General features: G+C 38.9%; 1 protein-coding gene across 1 annotated transcript in view; it reads right to left on the reverse strand.

Moving 5' to 3' along the window:
- The window catches only part of Ptprz1 (protein tyrosine phosphatase receptor type Z1), a 181,425-nt gene that overhangs the window by 31,309 nt on the left and 123,171 nt on the right, over nucleotides 1–26,945 (reverse strand). Inside the window, exons 12-14 of the mRNA XM_032906900.1 lie at nucleotides 21,865–25,423; nucleotides 17,334–17,478; nucleotides 7,018–7,109 (exon numbers count right to left, since the gene is read on the reverse strand). Coding sequence (XP_032762791.1) covers nucleotides 7,018–7,109; nucleotides 17,334–17,478; nucleotides 21,865–25,423 — 3,796 coding nt within the window. The remainder of the gene's footprint in view (nucleotides 1–7,017; nucleotides 7,110–17,333; nucleotides 17,479–21,864; nucleotides 25,424–26,945) is intronic.

Genomic DNA, 26,945 nt, shown 5'->3' on the forward strand with positions numbered 1-26,945 from the left:
TGATGATCCAACTAAATTGCGATTACCAACTTCATATATTTTATTGTAGAATTGGATTTGATTATAAATTTTGTCCTCATATACTCTAAAGAGAAACTAATTTCTTTTCAATGTTAGTTTATAAATAACCCTAAAACCATACTTCTTAACATTATGGTCATCTCGTTTTGGACAATTTTGTTTAATGTGAATAAAAGTTGTATATAAATTCTGACAAAAATATGCAGAAGTCGTATATTAATTTACTCATTTAACACATGTTTATTTATTTGTATTTATGGTTTCAGGGTATAAAAGGTGGCTTAAATTTGTTATATATTGCACTGGCTAGATTGAAATTTGCCATTGTGCTTCATTCTCCCAAGTGGAGGATTTGAAGCATTGTACCAAAATCTCCAGCAAAATTTTCAATCGATTACAGTGCAGTTACAATTGTATAAAGTTACATAGTTCAATATCTTATTATCTTATTTTTATGATAAGATATGTACGTGTTTATACATGAAAATATTTCTTCCCTCTCTCCACATGTAAGAAAAAGCATTGATTTGAAGGGTATTCATTAATAATCATACATGGGATAATTGAAGGAAAACTTTGGAATCTTTTCACCTGTAAAGTTTCAAGAATTTTAACTTGAAAATGTACTATGTACATGAAGCCGTGAATCTGTTAACTTATTTGTAAGGGGGCGAATTCTTTTAAGTAGCCTTGTACTTTCCTTTTCTTTTCTGGGAAAGATTTTTTTCTAAGATTAAACATAGTAGTTTACCATATACAGTTTCACAAGCGATTTTTCTAACAAGGAACCGTCAAACACATTTCACTAGAAATAGTTATTTACAGTAACAGATGTTCAGCATTTCGGCCTTCTAAAAATTTTAAGCTTCAGTTAGTAAGAATTTGTTGATTAAAAAAAAAATTAGAATCCATCTGCTCTTCCTCTTAGGTGGGTGGACCTGAATACTAACGTTGAATTAGCCAGTGAAGCTTGAGAAGTACCTAGGTGTAATTTCACCTTCACACCTATAGAAAGAGCTTGCTTGAAAGTAGCATTTATAATTAGGTAAGAAAACAAAAATGATTTGTCACCCCTAAATCATTAGTCTCTACGAATGTCCTTTAGACCCACCAGTCCCCGAGCCTTGTGCCCAGCCAACCCATCACTGCAGATACATCAAGCATTTTGGTAAGTCCCTTAATAATTGGTCTGAAGTGACACTGGGATATCTCTTCATTTCCTAGTTTTACACAAAGACAAAAACACTTCCATGATCAAGGGTGGGTGACTGTTCCAGACCTGAACGAGTGAGAGGACCTGTCTTTGATTACTGCTCTTTTGAAATCCAAAAGGCAGGATTTGGGAATTCTTAGACAAGTCCTTGATTTTGAATTGCTGTATTTTATTGATAGTAATGCATCATGCTGGACTCTGGCTAATATTAGAGCTAATCTGAATGCCCATGATAATGGGGTAGGTAAAGCAAATGTTTGGAAGTGAGGAAAACCACAATTCCACAGACAGCTGGGAGTTTGCAGTCTCAAGATCCTAAAAGTGTTCCAGGGTTCTACGCTCTATGAAAGCAACCTCATAGTATTTTATTGATAGTAATGCATCATGCTGGACTCTGGCTAATATTAGAGCTAATCTGAATGCCCATGATAATGGGGTAGGTAAAGCAAATGTTTGGAAGTGAGGAAAACCATAATTCCACAGACAGCTGGGAGTTTGCAGTCTCAAGATCCTAAAAGTGTTCCAGGGTTCTACGCTCTATGAAAGCAACCTCATAGTCTTAATATAAGCTAGAAGAATAGAAAGCTACTTCTATGTATAGCAAGAACAAAATTAACACTACATATTCTAGGTAACGTAAATGCTGGTAGAAAGAAACATGTAAAGAAAACAATCGTTTTATATTTTGTTAATGGGATTTCAGAAGATAACAACATGCAGAATCCAGGTCTCTGGCAGCAATGTGTGGAGCATTTAAACAGTCTGGAACAAAACTTGTGCAAATGACCACATGAAAGACAAGACTCTTTTTGTTGCCCTGGTTTAAAAAACCTTGTCACTATTATTGTCTCTATCTTCATATTCTTCTTCCTCTGCTTGCATATTTCTTTAAAAAAAATCCCCCTTTCTTTTAAAATATTTTTCAAAGTTTTTGAGATTATAATATTGTTTCCCATCCCTTTCCTCCCTCTAAATCCTCCTGTGTACACCTCCCTTGCTCTCTTTAATTGCTTTTGTTGTTAGTGGTGGTGGTGGTGGTGGTGGTGGTGTGTGTGTGTGTGTGTGTGTGTGTGTGTGTGTGTGTGTGTGTGTGTGTTAGTATTCTTTTTTTTTTTTTTTTTTTTGGTTCTTTTTTTTCGGAGCTGGGGACCAACAGGGCCTTGCGCTTCCTAGGTGGCGCTCTACCACTGAGCTAAATCCCCAGCCCCGTATTAGTATTCTTAAACACACAGATACAACCTGCTTAGAATGTACAAAGTTACTTGTATAGATATATTTTCATGGTCGACCAGTGTTAGGATAACACACGGATGTGATATGCTCTTCCCTGGAGAAGTCTATTTTACCAGGTTTCATTGTACCTTGCTTGCCTGTAGTTACTTTTGTAGGACTGAGGCCCCATGAGCCCTCTGTCATCCATGTTATCATGCCTATTGCTCTTCTCCTTGTTCAGCTCATGCTTAGGCAGTCATGTTGATGAGGCGCTTGTGTGTAGCTTCTGCCATGAGACATGGTCTCACAACAAGCCCCCTGTTCCTCTGGCCCTTCCAGTCTTTCTACTACCTCTCCTACAATGATACCTGAGCTTTAGGTGCCAGAGTTGTGTGGTAGCCCTGTCAGTGGGAACTGGGCTCACAGCTCTGCATTTTGATCAGTTGTAATTCTCTCTAATGGTCTCTATCTGTTGCAAAGACAAGTTTTCTTTCTTTCTTTTTTTTTCTTTCTATTTTTCGGAGCTGGGGACCGAACCCAGGGCCTTGCGCTTCCTAGGCAAGCGCTCTACCACTGAGCTAAATCCCCAACCCAAAGACAAGTTTTCTTGATGAGGGGTGAGGATTCCATTTATCTGGCTAGCTTCTGGAGAAAGATGTGACTATTTTTCCTTAGCCCTTTGTATTCTGAAAAGTTATAATGTATAATGTCATCACACAAATGGCTGTGATTTTGGCCGCAGAGGGAAAAACCCTAGGGTCAGGGAGTGTTTGCATCTAAATGATCTTGTCTATGTAAATGTTGATATAATAGACAATTAAAAAAGTTCAATTATTCAAGATGTGGAAACTTTCAAGCAACTATACATTCTTAGTATTCCTGTCCTTCCCTTCCCTTAGTACAACAAATACGGTTTTATGGTGTTTGTGTCTGTGTGCACTCCAATGTTAAGAAACATTTTCACATAAACACAGATGATCAAGAAATGCTCTCTCCTCTTAAGTTTTATGCTAACTAGACACACCTAGCATCATTTGAGAGGAGGGACTCTCTGGAAAAACATCTCTATAACATTGGCCTATAGACGGCAAGTCTGCCAACACATTCATGATTGAAATGGGTGGGAGATCACAATGGGTAGTTGGACTGGTTGTCCTGAGCTGTAGAAGAAAGCAGGCTGAGCATGCTATGAGGCACAATTCAGTAAGAAATGTTTCTCCATGGCTTCTACTTTAGTTCCTGCCAACAGATTCTGGCCTCGAGTTCTTGCCCTGACTTCATTCAGTGATAACTATTATTACCTGGATGAAGTAAACCCTTTCCTTCCCAAGCAGCTTCTGGTCACAGTGTTTGTCACTGCATTAGAAACTTCAACTAAAAAAGAAATTGGTACCAGGTTCATGAGATTGCTGAGAGAGGCATGACCATGTTTTGGGGAGTCTTGGGAAGGGTTTTGGAATTTGGGGCTAGAAAAATCACTGAGTGTTCAGACCATAATGACCTATTGTGAGTATTGGCTGGTTATGCTGGGAGCCATGTAGACAATGGAGGGAGGTCCGGCTTGTGAAGTTTCAGAGGGAAATTTGAGAGCCCCTCAAGGACTCTTTGAAGAATGTTTCAACATTTTGAGTGAGGTATCTGAGGTTCTGGTCATCTCAGGCTGGAAAATTGTCTGTGATTAAGAGGAGACCAGCATCACCAAGGCAAAAAATCTTCTGGAAAGGGTTTTCTTGGATCAACAGGCAGGAGCTGTAGTTCAGAACAAACCTAGGCTCTGCCTTTGCTGGCAGCCCAACTTGGTAACATGTAAGAGTTTCCCATGTGGTCCTAGTTGTGAAGAAATGAAGGGGTCAAAAAGAGAAGTTGAGGCTTGGCACAGTGAGGGGACCAGATGAAGATGTAGCCTTAGTTAGAGCAGAGACTCTAACATGTTGGAGACACCATTACCATGAGATGACCTCCAAGGGCAGCAGCAGGTGGGGATGAGAGCCAGAATGAGCCTACAAGACAAGTTGCATGTGCTACGGATGACAGAACCAGAGAAATGGAGCTGTGAATATCCTTTGGAGCCCAGAACAACATAGTCCCAGGAGTTTGACACTGAACTTTATACCATTAGACTTGGATTTTGCCTTGATCTAATTCTAACTGTGCCCTGATCTTCTTTTTTGAAATAAAAATGGAACTTATTTTTTAATTTTCCAGGAGCCTACAATCAAAAAACATTTGGGAATTTAGAGATATTTCGAATATTTTAGAGTGGCTTTGAACTTTGAAAGAGGCTGAACTTTTTTTTTTAATTAACTTGAGTATTTCTTATATACATTTCGAGTGTTATTCCCTTTCCCGGTTTCCGGGCAAACATGCCCTAATCCCTCCCCTCCCCTTCTTTATGAGTGTTCCCCTCCCCATCCTCCCCCCATTGATGCCCTCCCCCCAAAAATCACGTTCACTGGGGGTTCAGTCTTAGCAGGACCAAGGGTTTCCCTTCCACTGGTGATCTTACTAGAATATTCATTGCTACCTATGAGGTCAGAGTCCAGGGTCAGTCCATGTATAGTCTTTAGGTAGTGGCTTAGTTCCTGGAAGCTCTGGTTGCTTGGCATTGTTGTTCATAAGAGGTCTCGAGCTCCTTCAAGAGGCTGAACTTTTAAAGAGTCTGAGTTTTTAAAGACTGTGGAACTTTTAAAAGTTAAAATGTTTTATATTGTCTTATTCATATGAACATGATGTCTTGGCAATAACAAGGAAGAGAATGTTATAGTATGATGGTTATGTGTTTGGATGTCAAGTTGAAAAGGGGGCAACTGTCCTGGTTAATTTTATGGTATTTTGACTCAAACTAGAGTCATCTGGGAAGTGGGAACTTAGATTGAGAAAATGTCCCTTTAAGATTGGCCATTTTCTTGATTGATGATTGAAGTAGGAGGGCTCAGTCCACTGTGGGTCATGCAAGCATTGTGTAGGTGATCTGAGCTGTATAAGAAAACAGGTTGAGGAAGCCATGAGGAGCAAGCCAGTAGGCGATGTCGCTGCATGGTCTGTCTTCAGTTCTTGCTTTTAAGAGCTCCTGCCTTAATGGTTGGAACTGGAAAATATCATCCTGAGTGAGCTAACCCAATCACAGAAAGACATACATGGTATGTACTCATTGATATGTGGCTATTAGCCCAAATGCTCGAATTACCCTAGATGCCTAGAACAAATGAAACTCAAGACGGATGATCAAAAAGTGAATGCATATCGCTCCTGAGAGACACAGCCAGAATACAGAAAATACAGAGGCGTATGCCAGCAGGAAACCACTGAACTGAGAACAGGACCCCCGTTGAAGGAATCAGAGAAAGAACTGGAAGAGCTTGAAGGAGCTCGAGACCCCATATGTACAGCAATGCCAACCAAACAGAGCTTCCAGGGACTAACCCCCAGTGAACTAGACTGTTGGGGAGAGGGAAGCAAGGGGGGGAGGGTTGGGAGGGGAACACCCATAAGGAAGGGGAGAGGGGAGGGGGATGTTTGCCCGGAAACCGGGAAAGGGAATAACACTCGAAATGTATATAAGAAATACTCAAGTTAATAATAATAATAATAATTAAAAAAAAAAGAGCTCCTGCCTTGATTTCTTGCCTGGACCTCTCTCAATGATAAACTGTGACCTGAGCATTGTTAGATAAAATTAATCATTTTTTCCCCAAGTCGCTTTTGGTTATGGTGTTTTACAATAGCAATAGATACCCTAACTATTACAGAAATTACATTTTAGCTTTATTCCTTTTTTTTTCTGTCCAGATTTCTGACCATTTTGCTTAGGTTTCCTCTAGTGCAGTAGAAATGAGTGTGAGCTTTCTTGTGCCGGTTAGCTTTTCTCTACTTGACGCAAATGAATCACCTCGGATGAGAGAACTTCCTGTGAGGAATTGCTTCCATCAGACTGTGCTCTGGGCAAATCTATGGGGAATTTTTCTAAATTAATTATTGATCGGAAAGAGACCACCCTATTATGGGCAGTACTTCCCCCACCCCAGAGGTGGTCTTTGGTTGTATAAAAAGAAAAGGAAGAAAGAAAAGTGAGCAAGCTGGGGCAAGGGAGCCAGTAAATGGCGTTCTTCCATGTTCTCTGTTTCGATTCCTGCCTCCCAGTGACTGCCTTGGGTTCACATCCTGATTTCGCTCAATGATGAACTGTAAGCTGAAGTAAACCTCCTCCCTCCATTTTTTTTTCTGTCATGGCTTTTAATCTCAACAACAGAAACCCAACTAGGAGGATATTTTCTACTAATATTAATTGCTAGTGAATTTTTCTACATATTAAACAAGAATGATTACAAATTAGTTTGCCATATCGCCTCTGTGGCTAAGAATATTTGAAATTAATGAGGACAATCTATAAGACTGGTTGCCTGATACATGATAGAACACTTCTTTTAGTAACAGATGTTTACTCGCGTACATTATAAATATTTGGAAAATATTCCAATAAAGGCAAACCTTCCTTCATCATTCTTTTCTTTCAATACATACTGTAAAAGAATATATACCAGAGAGTTCATAAATACTCGCTAGGTCATTACCTGAAATTGGAAAGATGGGTGTTGGTGGTGTAGATATTACTCGAGGGGATGTATTGTCTTCTAAATAAAAGTGAGCCGTCTGGAAGCATTTTCTGGAAAGAAAGGAGAAAGAGCACATAAGACGGTGACATCTAAGATTCTTGAAAATTTCAGCAGAATTATCTAGATTGCAGCAAACATGGATCCATGGCCAGGGGAGTAACTATTGCATCTACGTCTGTTTTCATAAAGCAGAAGTAAGGAAGAGTTTCATGTCATGGAGTTTATCTCACTTTTACCAGCACCAGATGCAGAGGAGTGAGCAGATACCAGACAAGCAGAGGTAGCATTTGAGGAGGTGCTTGGTACCAAATACTACTTGGCAGATGCAGGAAACATCAGTGCCTCAGGCGCTCTTCCCTATTGGCATATACCAAAGCATTTTGCCAACTTGGCAGGACATGGGTTGGAAGTAAAGATAGTGCCCATGGAATGTTCCTAAAACCACTGTATCCTCCGGAACATATTCAGATGGGCAGAAAAGCTATGTCTGGATAGAAGTGCAATTCCACAGTGGCATCACTTTGAGAAAAGAAGGCAGCTTTTACTGTTCAGTAATGCGGCAGTGGTGGAACTTAAGAAGATAATGAGCACACAAGCAAAAGTAGAAGTGATTTTTACTTCTGACAGATGCTAGTCCTGTTGACGAGCATGTGGAGAATGAATATATTTAGAATCCATGTCAATTGTGACCTACAATGTCACCTGCATCTATTTTCATTCAGATAATAAGAGTAACATCTGGTGAGAGCACACTACACAGTGCCGAGCGGAGCAAAGACACAATTGCTGCTATACAATAAAGCAAACCATCCCGTAATTTGAGAAATTTAGGTAATTAAAGCGGCTAATGACTCTTTTTGACGTGCGTTATTTTATTTAAGTTAGTCACGAATGGTTGAGTTTCAACAGAAGTATCTCTCTACGGGAAAATGTTAATCTTATTTTCCATTTTAAAGCTTCAAGGTACACGTTATTAATCCTAACGAGCTTTAACTTGACATTTGTTCTTATTCAGTGACCTCCTAAATCTCAGTATTTTTCCAGTAAATCAGTTTCCTGGATACAGTTCTTGAACGGCCTCCCGCCATTATTAGAATCATATTGTTATCTCGGCAAGGGCTGGAAGGTCCTGGCTCTCACCAATCTTTGTCACTTCACTGCCAGTAACCCCTTCATCCAGCAGGTTTCCGTTCTCTCTCTCTCTCTCTCTCTCTCTCTCTCTCTCTCTCTCTCTCTCTCTCTCTCTCGTCTCAGAGAAGCCATATTTGAATCACTTTAGAAACTTGGGTACTCCCTCTTCCTTTGCACACATGCTTCTTTCCTATTATTTTTGCATCCTCCCAATTCCCCTGAGGGTCCTGGATATCTCTGTCACTATTATTCTCCCCTTTGTTTGCTCTGTGGCACATGTTGCTATTAAAAATAAATAAATAAATAAATGAATGAATGAATGAATAAATAAATAAATAAATAAATAAATAAAAATTCTCCTCTACTTAGAACGGGACTATATCTGGATACAGTCATTGTTAAGTTGAAAAGCATCATGACTTGAAAATGCATTAAGTACACACCCACGCCCCCGTGCAGCATAACTTAGCAACGGTCCAAGCTAGAATGTTGCTTATGTGCTTCTGTGCTAATGTGGCTGACTGGAAATTCTGAGTCATTATCACTGCCCAGCAACGCAAGAGTAGAGTAAACTTCATGGGACAAGTCCAGCGGGATAAATCAAATTCCTAATTTAAGGTACACTTTCTACTGAATTTGAACTCCCTTGTCAGTGTGCTAAAGACAAAAATGGTTGAATCACCTGAAGCTAGGAAGCTTATGCATTCGGTTTTATCGTCTTGTTCTGTTTTTACACGTATTTAGTATCCTCACCAAAATATAAGCCAATAATCCAAAATAGGTAATTACTACAAAGTTATTCATTAGGGCCATCATGTTGTAGCTACCCCAAGATAACCTTTTAAATGAATGTCGTGTAAAAATGTGTATTTATAACGTCTTTTGTAATGTTAATGCCAAGAGAAAAGAAAAACATAAAGCGACAGTGTTCACAGCAAGGCGCTTGGCTCTGAGAGTAGACGCCCATGAAAACAAACACACCTGAGAGAACAGAAGAGCATTTTCCAGAGGAAGTAGTAGCATAAGAAAAAGTGCATAAGGAAGCAGGTGTCAAAGGCACCAGGAGACTATTTCATCTTGGAAAGCAGAGTCTGTACAGTCAGATGAGGAATAGGAAACTTGGCCCGGGATAAAGAAAGTGTTAATGACAGCCCACATGAGTGACTCTTAATCCAAACTGGAGCAGTTGGGCAAGCCTGTTGTGTATGCAACTATGGCTAGCATGTTCTGACCCTGACACGGAGAGAAAGGACTTGGAATGTGTCTCTCCTAGGACTTCCTGCAGCTCACAGTGGGCACACGGATCGTTTAGCACCATTCCTGGTATTTAGTTCAGGTTCAGTTTGGGATTTTCAGTAGCAGGAGGCTCGATGCCACAAACCATATTTAGGTGCTAAACATTTCTTTCTTCTACTAACTTAAAGTCCATTCTCCCATGAGTACTACTAAATGATACAAAAAGAGTAGGTCTTCCTGCTGTAATGCTGTGCCTACCTTTCTATTAGAGCCATCTGCTTGCTAGATTTATCTACTGGTTCTAGTTCAAATTTTTATATAGTTTTCCGATTATGTGATCCATAATGCTTTAATACTTAAACCTATTTATGTATTGTCCTTTCTTTTTCTCTTACTTTCTAATTTGACGTTTATAGTCTAATAATCTGCCTAAAAGGCTGGCACTTGAGATTGCCTTGTTCTTGACAACTGGTATCTCTTGCCTGCTTTGAACATGATTCTCCTTGGGACCCAAATGCCTTACTCATCAATAGGCCACCTACACATTGTCTTCAAGCTTCAGTACAACTCGGCGGTATCTGCTCCGTGAAATAGCTCTCATCTCCGAAGCAGGTCCCTGAACCTCAGTCCTTCCATCCACTTTACCGGATACAAATGTTCAGTTTTAGATCTCTATAATATAAAAGACTACTTTGAAAAAAAGAGCTATTGAGTCCAAAAATGGCCTTGAGTTCCTGGGCATTATAGCATTTTAATTACTTTAAATAACTATTCTTTAGGAATAATTATTTTTGTAAATGATTGTTCTTTGCTATATCGTTATTAAAAGATAGGGCTGTGGCCCTTGATTTCACACAAACCCAACTCTTAATATAGTGACAAGAACATAATGGTACTCGGTGTTTGTTGAATTAGATGGATTTGTAGTAGTGACTAAATCCTATCAAATGTTATTCGGATGCATGCTTGAGTCTGTTGTCTGCGCCTCAATTAAAATAACTTGAAATTTCAAAATGTTTGAAGGATACAGAAGGAATATATAGCGTTTAAAAAGCTGGATGGAAAGACAAAACAAAACAAAACAAAACAACAAAAAGCTGGATGGATAGATGGTTAAGTAGATGAACAGAAGATGTGCCAGTTACTGAGAGGTTGTGGGAAAGGAAGCATTTAATAGAATATAAAAATGTAAATAAAAACGTTGACCTTGCAATTTGCCATGTTGCTAATATATGTTATAGGAATTGGGCTAATACCAATTCTGCTAACTCCAAATACATAATGAAATCTTCACTTATTTTTGAAGTCAAGTGACCTGATTATAATACTTGGTGTTAATTTCCTCAAAACTCTTATAAATCATACCAAAAAATCTTGAATGAGAAAAGAACTAAAATCGCATAGTTGTTTAGGTACATTTCACACTGCAGTCTTAGGTGGACAGTGAAGTTCTACTTGAAGGTGGTATGGTAGGGAAAGCCTATATTTAGGGTTGTTGGTTATCTCTAAGGTCCCACAAAAATGAATTTAGGGTCAAGAGATAATTTATATTTCCTAGTTCCATTTTTTTCCCATGGAAAACAACTGTTGTCTATGGAATGTCCTGATCCTACACAACTTTTGATGCTATATCCTTCTCCCACACATAACGTTGGTGTTTTTCACGGTCTAACTCCTTTAAAATGCTCTATTTTTTGTAGTTTTCCTTTATTTAAAAAGGACTATTTACACATCTTCCCCATGGAAGTAGTTTTACATCTTATAAACTTATGGTGTGGCTCATGTAAATTATACCTTAAAACATCTGGAAAACAATTTCAAGGCATATTACTTAATGTACGACAAGCCCAAGTCTCTATATTCCATCTGTTCCAAACAAGCAGTGAGTGTCTTCACGTTTATGTGCTAAGTGTTGATAACTGTGTCTCCTGCTAATTATCACTCCACCATGCTGAAAAAAGTGATGACTGTTTTAAACTTGTAGACATAGGTTCCATCAATCAATGGTAATCTGATTATTTAATTTACACCTTTCTTTCACAGTATTTAGAATTAAAACCTGGAAATGTGTAATTATGTCCCTTTTCAGAGTCCTTATACAAATACAAAATAACATTCAGAAGCGTTCACTGACAGACCACCTAAAGAAAGTCTCACGGCACACTTAAAAATGACCCTACAGCCATCACCACTGGAAACAGAGGAGGCACATTCATAGGTCAGAAGTGACATAATCAAAGCCTTCTAATAACTAGAGGTGAGACTGGGAAGGGACTCAGGTTTTACCATCTATAATTTGTTGTTCTTCTGATAAACCACTTCCTCCCAGTATCTGTACAAAGCACAGGTAGGCACTTAGGTGAATTTAGACAAAGGATAGAACTCACTAACTCCACTTTGAGGTTAGTTTTCTACTAAAAATTATATTAGAGACACATTGAAATATTTTTCAGGAACTTTATGACTTTCCCTCCCACATTTAAGTCTATGATCTTGTAAATTTTCTTCACTTATTATTTTGCATGCGTATGCAGGGAGCAGGCACGTTGGAGGTCAGAGGACAAGTAATGGGGGTCAGTCCTCTTTTGTGGATCCCAGGGATTGAAATCAGTGTCTGCTGAGACATCTCGCTGGCATCTCTGATGATCTTTCTTGAGTTCCTGTGTGTGTGTGTGTGTGTGTGTGTGTGTGTGTGTGTGTGTGTATTATGAAAAAAGGGCCAACTGAAACATCTCCTATTCACTCGTTCCATTTGGTGAAATGACATTGTCAGTTCATGAGAAAGGTTTGGAATTCTTGTCTAAGAATTTCTTGGTCACAAATGTAAGAAATCCTTTCTGGGGTCTTCATCCAACTACATTACACTGTCTGTTCCTTCTTAGTGCCACAACTAGACTCTTGATCCTTCTGGCTTGGGAAGAAACTCTCAAGTCAGGGAGTGTGAGACATTCATCTCTGGAAAATTCTTAGAAGAAAATCTACATGGTAGGTCTTTATGACTTCAGCTTAGGATCTGCCTTCCCAGACATAATACCGAGTCATAAGCAGCAACAGAAATGGATGGGGGGGGGCTTCATCAAAATAAAAACGTTAATGCCTTAAGAGGTATTTTTAAAGATATATCTGCTAAAAAGATGTCTATACACAGAACAGGAAAAAATGTAAATCGGATAGTGGTAGGCGTGGTAGCCTGTAGGTAACCCGAGAACACCAGAAGGCAGAGACGTGGAAATCCACAAAGCAAGCTGAGCTGCACAGCTGAACTGGGAGACATGGGTTCCACAAAACCTGGGTTCAACTTTGTCTCCATATTTGAGGGAGGAAGATTGAGGAAGACACCAACCGTGAACCTCGGATCTTGCCACATATGCATACATTCACATCAGCATGGATATCCGCACACATACATGAACGCACAGGCATGTAAATCTACATGCACAAATGCCTGCATAACACATACACATACACTTTCAAAATAAAATAAAAATAAAATAGCTTGATTGAAAAATAAGCTGAAAATGGTTTGGACATGCAGTTGTCTAAAGATATGAAATTGTTGAATAAGCAAAAGAAAAGACCACCTAGTACTATTAGTCACCAAGGAAATTATTTTTTGTTTAATTGGACATTTTATGTATTTACATTTCAAATGTTATCCCCTTCCCCAGTTCTCCCTCCCATCCCCCCTTCTCCTGCTTCTATGAGGATGCTCCCCCTCCCACACACTCACTCCCACCTCACTGCTCTGACAGTCCCCTACACTGGGGACCTACACAGGACCAAGGGCTTCTCCTCCCATTGGTGCCCAACAAGGCCATCCTCTGCTACATATACCGCTGGAGCTATGGGTCCCCCCATGTGTACTCTTTGGTTGGTGGTTTAGTCCCTGGATATTGTTTTTCTTCCTATGGGGTTGCAAACCCCTTCGCTTCCTTCAGTCCTTTCTCTAACTCCTCCATAGGGGTCCCTGTGCTCAGTCTGATGGTTAGCTGCAAGCATCCTCATCTGTATCAGTAGGGCTTTGGCAGAGCCTCTCAGGAGACATCCACATCAAGCACCTGTCAGCAAGCACTTACCAAGGAAATTCTTAAAAGCACTAAAATGTATGGCACTGCCCACTTTAAACAGATGGCTCTTTTGGTCTAGTGGTTTTTTGTTTTTCTTTTTGTTTTTTTTTTTTTAAGTTTAGACACACTAGCTTGGAAAAGCTCACAAGGACTGTGAGTACATTTGTTTTTGTTTTTTGTGCCTTAGATTCTCATTTTTTAGTAAACAAAATAATGTCTTTATTTCTTCAACTTAAAATCAATTTGAGAAGAATCTTTTCCTTAAAAGAAGGGGCCCTAAGACTGTAGTGAAGCACATAGCAGAAGCCTGCCTGCTCCTGCCTGCTCCTGCCTGCTCCTGTCTGCTCCTGCCTGCTCCTGCCTGCTCCCTGCCTGCTCCTGCCTGCCCTGCCTGCTCCTGCCTGCTCCTGCCTGCTCCTGCCTGCTCCTGCCTGCTCCTGCCGGCTCCTGCCTGCCTGCTCCTGCCTGCTCCTGCCTGCTCCTGCCTGCTCCTGTCTGTCTGCTCCTGCCTGCTCCTGCCTGCTCCTGCCTGCTCCTGCCCGCCTCCTGCCCGCCTCCTGCCCGCCTCCTCCCGCCTCCTGCCCTGCTCCTGCCCGCTCCTGCCCGCTCCTGCCCGCTCCTGCCTGCTCCTGCCTGCCTGCTCCTGCCTGCCTGCTCCTGCCTGCCTGCTCCTGCTTTGCTGCAGTGAGGTTTCTTTCCTGTGCTCCTTTTAATACTGTCCTTCACCTGTACAGTGCTTTCCTCTGTGTGAGCGTATTCTCCCTCCCCATCGGCTGTGGCTTTCACAAATAAAAAAAAAAAAATGCTCCCACTTGGTTGATGAAATTATATTATTAATACATGTATCTAGATTGGAATTTGAATAATTCAGCCAAACCTTGAACAAGAAAATGTTGTGATTTGGCACAGTTTCCCACACCCAAAGTGTTTTACAATCAACCTAAAAGTTAGGTTTTCTAGAGAGTTGCTTTCATGCAGACATGAGCAAGACAGATATCTCACAACATGGAGTAGGTTTTGAAGGGGATTGGCAAAGGGCAGATTCTTTTTTTTTGATTCCACCACATTTAATAGACAAAATACATACACAAAACCCCCAATGTGTTCATCTTTTAACTGCACCCTGTACCCAAAGTTCATGAAATAACGTTTGCGAGGAAAAGAGAAATATCCGACGGATAAGGATAAAACTGTTTTGACCGTTTTATATGTTTTTCCTGACAATAGATAGGGGACGATCCACACTAACAAGTTAAAAACACTCAGATTTTAGTTTCCCAGGAACCATCAAACCATATGAAGCCCAACGAATTTAAATTTGAGCAAGATAGCATAGATCAATTGGTAGACATTATGAAACGTACTCTAATTCGTTTACGTAAAAATCCACTGCCATTTTATTAGAGTTCAACATTAGCACTATTTAATATGAAACATGATTTGTTATAGCTTCCATCTTTTGTTGAATTTGTCTAAAACAAATTCTTATTTATCCAAATAGTTCTTTTCGTAGGGAAAGTCAGATCAGACAAAAAGGAGCAAACTGCATAAACTGACTATAAAGATATGCTCAAAATTTTGGGCAGTAAGTCTAGTGAGAGGGATTGAAAGCTCAAACGAATGCTGGTTGAACAGCGTTAATGGCTCTGTAAGACGCTCAGATTCTGTTAGCCAAGGCATCGCTATACAAAGTGACAGTAGTCACTAGAGCACTAGAGCTTTGCATCTTGTGGACTAAACGGGTTTCTAACAAAAAGCCCGATCTGTTAGCATATCCTGAAGTCTGTTGCGTAAAGGGAGTCAGATGTGAGACACAGTTGGTCTTAGAAGTGTTCTGTTGTAGCTCCATACACCAAGCTACCTGCAGTCAACAACATCGAGCTGTGTACAATCAACCTTGAGCTACATAAAATGACAAGCGTGCGTCATCACTGACTTGGGCATATTCGGTTCACTTTATTCAGCTTCCTGGATGTGCTCGTGTCCCCTGACCGGAATGCCCTCAACTTCATCTCTAATTCCAAAAGCACATGCAGGGCCAGTCCAACATTTTGTTTTCCATTTAACTCTGCAAGTCCCCATGGCTTAAGGTCTCCCGTTCTCTGATCACTCCACGTTAGATTTCAGCCGCTAGCCATGTATGTTTGTGTAATATTTAAAAAGTTTTTTCACAGAAAAGTATTGTTTCTCAGTAAGCATGAGTTCCTTAAAAGCAATGATACTTATTCAAAATTTACTATTTTTATATTTCCCGACAGTAGTTGACACAGTCATTAACCAGGCACATGGGAAACAGTTAATAATTATACTGAGGAAAAAAAAAAAACATTTGTGGGTGACAATTAAAGAGCAATTTGAAATTATAGAATGATGCTGCTTAGCTGAAAGAAGTTAATTTAGATCTCCTGAACACAAATCTCTCCCAGAACAGCATAAATTACTAAGCAGGGCAATTTCTTGGCTTATAGATGGGAATTCCCATACCACCATCGAGTTTTTGTTTTCCAAGAACCAGTTTTTTGACTTGTGTCCTTGGTAAATTCATGAATTAGTTACCTGTTCTGCTTGGGACAAGGGAAGGAGCTTTTTAAAGGGGCAACTGCCGTGGTTCTTTAAACATCTTGAAGGATTAGTGAAAATCACGAAGGCATATTTCATCTTCAAAGCCAATTAAAAAGATCTTTTTAAATAAATGCCTTTGTATCTTACCACAGTCATTTCCCATGGCTCTGTATTTTAGTTGCTTTTGTGTATAGGCTATTATTCTTCATTACTATTTGCAGCTGGCGGTTGTGTTATATAATTTTATTTAAATATCTTTTCATATAAAATTGGTTTCAGGACTGACCCTGGACTCTGACCTCATAGGTAGCAATGAATATCCTAGTAAGAGCACCAGTGGAAGGGGAAGCCCTGGGTCCTGCTAAGACTGAACCCCCAGTGAACTAGATTGTTGGGGGGAGGGTGGCAATGTGGGGAGGATGGGTAGGGAACACCCATAAAGAAGGGAGGGGAGGGGGATATTTGCGGAAACTGGGAAAGGGAATAACACTGAAATGTATATAAGAAATACTCAAGTTAAAAAAAAAAAAAGAAAGAAAAAAAAAAACCAAACAAATAATGTACACCAGGGAAAATGATGAAGTACTTTTTGTATCAGCTAAATGCTTGAGATCTGTTTAAAGTTATATTGCCCTTTGGTTTTGAGCATTAGAACCTCAGAAGCTGCAGAATTTCTGAATTCCCAATAACATAATGTCAGCTTCAACATGCCTTACACATAGACAATGCTCAAAGAACATGATCATTTGTTAGATTAGATTCATCGATAACCAACACAATCAATTTAGCCTCTTTTATTTGTAAGCATTATTTTCTTGAAATCAACCACATTATCTGAGTTTTGAAAAACTAAATATCAAAGGTTTCTAGGATATTATTATTTGGTCACTGTCTCACAAAATAAAAATTGCTGAAAAGTAAAAAAAAATTGGTTTCATAAAGAATAACTTTTGTATTTGTAAGAATTGATAGAAAATCTTCTCACTTATGGTAAATGCTATGATGATATTCTGTTGTTAATTTGATTAAAGTGAAAATACAGCTGTCAAGACATCCTAATAAACATGAACTAAAAATCAAAGTTCCTCCATTTACCTTCAACCCTTTAAGTACAGAAACATCAACCTTTAGGTTCATATGTTTATCTTATTCGGAGATGAATACATCAATGACAGATTTAATGTAAAAAGAATTTTGAGAATTTGGAGCTCTTTCAGATTAAATATAGGCAGAAGTCTGAGCTTTAATAATGCAAATTTCCAAAAACACTCAACTTACCTCCAGTAGATGAGAATACCAACAAGAACCACTAGACAGATAAAAGTCAGGGCAGACACGATCACAAGGGGTATAACCGCCTTCTTCTCAGACTCCAACCCCTCAGCTAGACCAATACGAGACTCATGGCTACTATTACTGGCCTCTGTAGTCGGAGAAAATTGAGAGAGTTGAGTTTTAAGATGAAGGAAAAATCACGGCATTTTCCAAACTGATTAAGAGCAACCTGCATTCTTGCTACTTACCTTTAAAATTATGACTCTATGGGGCAAAGGCTGTCTATATATCAGTTTAAGTAAAATAAAATTTAACAGTTAAGGCAAGATATTAGAGATATTAAGAAAAATAAACTGAAATGGTTAGATGTGGGGGTGTTGTAACAGGATCTGGAAACAATGCTGATTGGATAAAATTGCTTGAAGAAAAACTGAAGTGTCAGCATTAGAAAATAACTGTTAAAAATAAAGGTTAGGAAAACAGTGTTATTTACTAAGTTATCGGGTATAACCTCGATGTTCTAACATTAATTTAATGTGTTTATTTTAACCTTGTAATTTAGTAAACAATTAAAAAAATTGATAGTACCTCTTCAATCAAGCAGACTTTCGATTTTAAACATGGGTTGATTTTATGTATTTTCAAAATTATTTTTTTAGTTTTCATTGTGAATTTCATGCACACATATTACGTGTTTTGATCGGATCTGTTTTCAAATTCTTTTCTGCATGAACGTTATTCCACGTGAACTTAAAAAAATTAAATGCCCTAGTAAATTGCTTTCAAACACACGTGTGAACTAAAAAAAAAAACTGAAGACAACTTGAATTAATCTAAACGGTGGGGAACCACTAATTTTATGTCCAATTGAGTACTGATTGCACAAAAACAAATTACTGTAACTATGTTACCTTTCCAGGTTGTCAAAAAACAACTTGAGAACTGCGAACGCTTTCCTCTGCTTTGAAGGGTGTTTGGTGGAAAGCGAAAACAATTGTTCACTAGAGCTCTTCCAACTCTATGTGACCCTGGTTGCTTTCTGTACAGGTGCTTAGAGAGCCAAATTGAAGGTCCCATCAAAGTCTTCATATTTCCAGCATTTGATACAACTCATATTTTACACCAAATGCTTTACTGACAGGAAACACGAAACCTTAATTTCAATATATGATACCATTTAAAATTTGGGAGAATTCCTATAAACGCACACATATACATTAACAACATAGCTAACTGTGGTTTAACACAACAGCTTCCCTCTGTAACTAGAGTTGAGGACATAGGGTTAAGAACTGAATTCATTCGTTTAGAATGGACACCAAAGAAATGTAATGATAGCTGTGTTTCTCCGGAACTGACATTCATAGATGTATTTGCTAAAAATATGGAGTTCAAGGATGTGTATATAAAAGTCAAAATTATATATATATATATAGTAAAATATCTTAAACAACCAATATTTATGTTGTAGTTAATATTCTCATGAGAAAGGCCAAAGTTCTGATTTTTAAACTTAGGTCATTGATATGTTCTTAGGTCATTGATATGTTCTGGTTATTATGTCTGTGGAAACTGATGTGGACCCACAAATAATCTGATGATCAATACAGCAAAATGTCCTATAGCATTTAGAATAACATCTTCCTTTTCCCATGGCTTTCCACATTTTTTCCTTTTATAACTATTACCTAAATGGACAGAGTTTATGAGGAATAAATGAAATAACCTGTTTTTCAAAACCTTTGGGGCCCAGTAATGACAAACGATGGTTACTATTCTTTATATCATTGGCTCTAAACTATAACCCACAGGACAGGAGCAACGGCGTTACCTGTAGTTTTTAAGCATGCAAATATGGGGCCTGCTGAAACTCACTAGAATGTCTGAATCAGGTTCACGAACAAAACAGTATGTGTTAATGAAGTTTTATAACTTTAATGGCCATGTAGGTACATTGTAATATGTATTATATATAATTATATATAGATGTGTATAGCTAAATATTTAACTTATACATATGCATAGCCACATATGAAATATGTCAGATCATACATGTGATGTATATGAGAAATATATAACTTGAAAATATATAACATAAATGCACATTCATATGCATGGATTATAAATATACTCTCTATCATCTATCAATCATATATCTATTATCTATGTATCTAACTATGTATCTATCTATATATGTAACTTTCTAGCTCTCTAATATATTATCTATATCTATCATCTATCTATCTATCTATCTATCTATCTATCTATCTTCTATCTATCATCTATCTATCTATCTATCTATCTATCTATCTATCTATCTATCTATCTACCACCTTCTCTGTGGACTTTTCTCATATGTTCTCTGGAAGATGTGAGTTTGTACTCTGTTACTGAGTAGTTAGAATGAGTCTATGGTGTCTACAAATTATTGAAACCTAGGCATTTTGTAGAGGATGGCATATTTTGTGAAAGTACAGTCTGCTAGCTGCTTTGTGTGCTATTGAGTATAACATTTATTTCCATTTATCAGAGACTAAAATGTTTGCCTTGATAGAACTTAGTAGGTGGGTTATTTAAATGACAATGATGCAGTTAAACAAATAAAGAGTAAGATTAACATTTTAAAGGGCTGAGAATAAAACAGCATAACTTTGGTGTGAAAATTTAATCATAAAATATATTTTATTGTTCTCAATCATGTAAGCATGTTCTAAGAGACAGACACTAATAATACATTCCCAGGGTTAGTTTTGCATGGACTCTTTATGTGAACCAGAGCAAGTATCTTACAGTCTTTGTTCACTCTCATCTATATTTGCCCTATTTATATTAGTTTAGGAAACATCATGTCAGTTTTTCTACAATTTAGAAGTACCATAAATGATGAGTTTCAGACTAGGGAATATTCAATTATTGGATAAGACTGACTTTGAATTAGTTTTACAGATACAGTTTTAAAAACAGGTAAAAATTGTTTTCCCTAATTCTATTTGATCCTAATCCCTTCATTAACTGTACTATTTCCTGAAGATGGATGTTTTATCCATATTGCTTTGTTTTCATTAGTGGGGGAACTTACTCTTAACAGTTAAATAAATCTAATTAGTACATCTAAGAGAAATAACTTTCTTCGATAATTCTAGATATAGTGCTTTGTTATATATGTATATGCATGGTCTTTCCATTAGAGTATATTCACGATAAATCTAAAAATATAGAAAGAAAAACAAGTGCTATAATTGAGGACAGATAACAATTCACATATGTAACAACATTCCTGACTATAGTGACCCATGGACTCATTACTCCTTCTCACACATCAGTTCATACATTGAACTGAAATGCAATGTTAAGTGGAGATCAAGTCAGAATACAGAAAAAAAAGAAACTGTCTTATCTAAATATATAATCTCTTAATTGCTGCCATACTAAAGAGTTTACAACTAATGTGAATAATGAAAATAACAAAGAGAATACATATTTTAATGAGATTGACTCTATACTGTGGATTTTTAATATTAAGCTCTGTGCAATTATTACCCAATGTCACATTATACATTAGCTTATCTTTTGACTTGCTAAGATTTAAATACTTTCCTTGTGAATTAAAAAAAAAACCTCATCGCTTAATCAAAGCAAATTATAAAATTCTTGCCGTGAATTCAATGGAATCACCTAGTTTTTTTTTATACACTTAATGGAATTTTGAATTTTGTTACCATTGACATTTAAAGCACACATCTGTATTCCATGTTGCAGTCTGCTCCAAGAAACATCTGGCTAATAAACCCATTTGCATAAAATATATTAACAATGAAATGCATCTCTACAGAAAAGGCTGTAGGCTTTTTCTTTTACATCTTGTCACACAATACCTATGCATCTTCTGCATATTCATGTCGATTAGTAAGTTGGAATACTGTAACGAACACACAGTTCGTAGAATGTATTTTGCTGGTTTATACTGCCCTCTTTAGGCAACAAAAAAGAAGCTCAAGGATAGTTTAAAAGCAGTATGATGTTTATAAAAACCTTCCTTAGCTATCAAATCTTAGCCCTGTAGTTCTTTTGAGAAGCTCTCCAAGCTGATGTGCACATGTGAAGTGTCCACCATTGGTGGACGGGTGCTTATAGCATATTACTGAGATTTTAAATCCAATAGAGTTTGTGTACAACTTGTTTCAGAATACAAGTATGAGCATTTAAACTGTCTTAACACAACACACTGCGTTGTAATATTCTAATGGCGTATTATGCATACATAGTTGATACTACACACAATAGGAATAGGGATTAGTAACAGCACACAATGTATTTCGAAGATAATAAAAATCAATAACCAAAATATGTTGGATATTCATTCGAAATCATGAGTAAAACCATATTTATAAGAGCTATAAATGGTTGAACGTTCTGATTAGAAAGTGAAGATCTGCTGGTGGACCAGAATTCTTTTCTTCCGTGACTCTTCTATTTTTACTTTCATAGCAAGAAAATCAGCACATCTCGTTCTATCCCTTTGCTCATAACTAACCTGCCTCTGAACTGTTGGATACTCCTGAGTGCCCACTAGTAACAGATGGTGTGGAGGACCGTGGAGATCCCGGAGCTATGCCTGTGTCATCTGCTTCCAGGACACCATCAGCATCCTTGTCATTAACATCTGGGAAACTGAAATCTGTGGAAGTCTCATTATCATTAAGGCTATCTGAGGTGCCTTGCCCTGACCCACTCTCTTCATCACTTGTCAAAACTGCCCACGCTTTAGATCCTGGGGTGTGAGGAAGGACAGCACTACCCATCTGAATGTCACGGTCCTCTCTTCCATCATTGTGCTTCTGGGGTAGCATACTTGGTGGTGGTGACTTATCAGAACTTTTATCCACCCTAGTTACACCCGTGCCTCCATTTTCTTCTTCGGTATTCTCAGAGAGCAAATGTGAAATTGGGTCACTCTGATCCACAAGACTGCTTTCCTGGGTGTCCGAGTCATTCATTACCTTTTCCTGTGATTCTCTATAGGGTGAACATGACATACACTTATTCACGGGAAAGCGATCACTATCTATGTCATCATAATCGTCATCATCATAGTCATCACCATCTTCACCACCTCCTACTAAATCGGCATCAGATTTGGCACTATGAGTCGGCTTAGAAGTAGCTTTAGAAGGAAGAAGCAACTTGGCTGTGGTCACAGAATCATCTCTGTTGGGAGAAACAGTTGTCATGGAAATGGGCCCACTTCCTAATGGAACAGAATGGTCAGTAGCTATAAGGACATCAGAAACGGTCGTCGGGAGACCAGAAAGTGCCTTATCAGTAATAGAAATTTCAGGATGCATGAAAATGTCCTCAGAATACACAAGCTTGTTTATAAGGGTATTTTGTGGTTCATCGATTGATAAAATAGGAGTAGCAAATGCATGCCTTCCTGTTGGAGGGTAGGCCTGGCTAATGTCCAGATGTGCAGTTTGGAAAAACTCGTCATGGCTGTGCAAGGACGGCAGCACTTGCTGGGGACTTTTGCTCTTAAGTAAACCTTGTTCAAAATATTCCTCCCTCGAGTGAGGAACTGTCAAGCGTTGAAGTGAAGTGGGGTGCACATCAGAAGGTGACCTATCGAGAACTGGTACAGATGTAAAGTGCAGCGTGCTTTTGCTTGAAGCAGACGCTGATGCCAGGGGAAGAGACACGGAAGAGCTACTTTGCTCAGCCATGGGGGTTTCCATCAGCACTGGATCACGAGGCCCAGAGGGAAGGGCAGTTTTAAGCAAGGTGTCGACATCAGAAGCCGGAAGGGAAGGTTGCAGCAATGCTTCCGTATTAAAAGGAGATGCGGCCTCATAGAGCAAGGGCTGTGTTGAAGGGTGTAATACTTCACTAGAAGCAGTGTCAGAGAACGCAGGCTCTGAGGTTGTGCTAAGCCCGGGTTTAAGCCAAGTGTCACCAGATGCTTGAGACGCTGTGTGTGTAGGTTTAACTGGGAAGATAATCTCTGGAACTTGACTAATCTCCTGATCAAAAACCTTCGTTATAGGATAGACAAGAGACTCTGTAAACACGCTGTTTATGCTAGATACGGAAACAGAGGTTTCTTTTAAAGATTCACTCCACTTATTTACAATATCAGACATCTTTGGCACGACTGTGCTTTTAGAAGTGTGTGCCACGTCACTGAAAGAAGACATTTTCAGTTCAGTCTCATTTCCATACATCGTTTCACCTTTAGAAAGCGGCTTAATACCATCGCCTGACACAGATGTCGTGTATGTAAAATCAGCTACAGAAACAGGTGAAGACACGTTAAGAGTTCTCAGCCCATCTGTGTCGGGTAAAAGCAATTCACTATCAGAGGAGGCTCCAGACCACTCCCCATCACCAGAGAGGGCAGGAGGAAGCTGCAGCAATGATGCAGTTGGAATAATAAATGAGGACTCAGGCAGTGATATATGGCTAGGATTGATAAGTAAGGACCCCTGATCAGCTACACCGACAGACTCATGCACAGGTATTGCAGAACTGGAAGAAACAGTGAGCACGTGGTGGGAGCCCTCAATGGCATAAGAAGTTTCAGGCCCTGACGAATATGCATGCATAACGACATCACTGCTGGGTGATTCGATTTGAGAAACCATAGACGTTTTATAAAGGACAGCAGACTCACTACCAAACTCCAATGTGTCCGAAGCAGCATGAATAGTGACCTGATGTGACATGACATCAGAATACTGAACAAGGCTGGGCTCTAACAGCAAATCACCCCCAGCCACCAGCAGAGAAGCATGCAAAGACAGCTCATCCCTCTCAGCAGCTGAAGTAACTTGCGGAAGGGTTTGAGAAACCGTATGCAGATGGTGAAACAAGTCACTACTGAAGGAAGCAGAGGAAAATGGGAGCAGAGGTGCATCATCATAGGAAGACAGGATGGAGTCAAATGACACACCAACACTGGGGAATACAGGCGTAGCATGCAAGGCCGAATCACTACTTGAAGCAGCAGGGGTAGTGTTGAGGGTCTGATTGTCAAGCAACAAAGGGGTGACTAGAGGAAAGACTTCACTACTGTAGGAAGGTTGAAGAGGTGTCTCACCATTGTATACTGGTTGAGTTGTCTGCGAATGGAGGATGTTGCTAGTAGGAGCCAAATCAAGTGGTCTGGAGGACGGAGTGAAAGCATGTGGTGTTACTTCAGTCGGGGGGTAGGCAAAGGTAGAATAGTGTGGCATTTCCATATCTGTGACCGAAGGACCCCGGGACACGGTAGCATCTGGAGAAAATGTCTCAGTTGTCTCCCTCGATGCATCAACTTGGAAGTCCGTGGAGTTAACTTGGAGAAAGCCCTCTCTCCCAGATCCAGTCTCAGACTGTGTTGTTAGGTCTGTGGAACCAGGGAACCACACACTTCCTTCGAGAGAGGGATCCTTTAGTGATTCTTCTGAACCTGACGGAGCCGAATCCTCTAGAGCATTTCTCGTAGATTCTGGCCTAAGGACATCATACGTGACTGCCTCGGGCGTGTCTGAAGACGATGTATATCCATGGGATAGATTATCTGAGGAAAAGGGGACAGTGGAGGATGCAGGGCTAGAGCCTGACGAATCATCTGCTCCACTATCGAGCTTGAAGTCAGTCAGTAAGTTTTCTTCCTCACTGATGTCAGCAGACACCTCTTTGTACTCTGTTATGGAAACCATATTTAAGGATTCTGCAGTCCCAGACAAGTTCATCTGTGGGAAGACAAGGAGAGTTTTAGAGCCACTGTTTAAGGAGGCTGAGGTGCCTTCCACACTGTGTGGTGGCGGGTTAGTTCCAATCTGAGAAGGCAAGGACATTTCTCTTTCTGGATCGAATTCAGCAACCTGTTGGGACGTAGGATTCAGGGATGTGTTGAGAACATCACTCTTTCCGGAGAATTCAGATCCTCTCGTTGGAGATCGGTTAGTCTTGGCTTCATTATATTTAGTCCCCATGTGATTATAGTGAGTTGTGGTAGAAACCTGGGGTTCCTTTTTCCTTATTTGGTTTGTGGCACTGTCTCTACCGGGATTCAAGCCAGTGTCTTCTTCATTGACTTTTCCATACTCTTCCTCCTGTAAGAGGCAAACAAAATTTAAAGAATTATAAAGAAATTAGAGAAAAACAAAGTCTAAATATTTTATACAGCATTATACTACAAATTTTTCACTGGTGTGTCCTTCATGACTTCTGACCCTCATAGCACATCATATTCTACTCTATTCTATTCTATTCTATTCTATTCTATTCTATTCTATTCTATTCTATTCTATTCTATTCTATTCTATTCTATTCTGTTCTATTTCCCTCCCCCTCCTCTCTTTCTGTATACACACATATATATATACATATACATATACATATATATAATTTTTATTGTATATTCACTATGGAAAGCTATTAATCTAAATGAAGGCACTTTAGTTATAACTGTATACATTTCAATATTAAAGAACCAAAGGAATCTCACAAAAATATTTGAAATAATACCTCAAAAGATATTTGCTTCATAATCTGACTCAGTTTTTCTGAGCATGTATGTTCAGCTTAATAGAATGAATTTGTTATCTTATTCCTCTATATTAAAAGTCTAAGAATATGCCTAGCTCTATGATGTCACGCCACACTAACTCCCAACACCGAGCACGATTCAAGCCTTCCATCTTCTGTTCTTTGTCTCATTCTCAGCAGATGCCAGTTTTGTTCCCTTGCCAGGGAGAACAGAAGTCAACTGACAAAAATCACATGTGATCCTAATATTGAAAACACTGTTCAACTAAGTCACCCCTACCCCTTCCTTCCTCTCATCTCTAAGACCTTGTTAGTCTTCCCTTCAAAAGCTCATTCCTACATCTGTCTAGAAGTTTACCGTCTAGGGTCTCCTTACAACTTAATGCAGTAGAGCATTCTGCATTTTCTCAAATCCCCAGATTATTCTAATGAGATTAAGTGGATTCGGGTCTCTTCTGTTGAAAATGAACATAGAACATCTTTAATTTAATCTGTTATCCTCTAATCTTTCTCTTCCCATTCTAAACGGAATCTCCTCAAAGATATGTCATGTGTTGTTATGTATGAGCTAATAATTTCCATGGACCCCACAGTAATATTCATCTTTGTATATGTTCCACATTAACACACTATATCATATCCTTCCATAAACCATGTAGATTCCCATAACAATTTTATGAGAGCCTTGCTGATCCTCATCTGTTTTCCCATTGCATATATTGGGGCAAAAGCTATATACCCAGAATAAACCTATACCCTAGGTGATTCATTTTCTGGCAGATTATAAATTTTATGACGTTCAATAAGACGCCTCTTGGAAGCTGAGGAAGATGATTGACCATTCTCTATGCTGTGCTGGATTTTGTTAGGTCACACTACCTTGTGCACTGTTTCAAGAGTTTATGATCTATGATGAATATATGTATTATATGGCTACAAACATTTTAACAGATACCCTCTTCTGTAAGTTCTTGCAGAATTGTAATTTGTCTTCCCTTTTTTTTCCTGCACCATCACACCTGCTTTCTCAACTTTTTCTTTTTTAAATTTAACGCTCCAGTCATGCAGAGACCTTTGCTTTTCAAG

The sequence above is a fragment of the Rattus rattus genome, chromosome 6, assembly GCF_011064425.1.
Source record: "Rattus rattus isolate New Zealand chromosome 6, Rrattus_CSIRO_v1, whole genome shotgun sequence".
Classification (NCBI taxonomy): domain Eukaryota; kingdom Metazoa; phylum Chordata; class Mammalia; order Rodentia; family Muridae; genus Rattus; species Rattus rattus.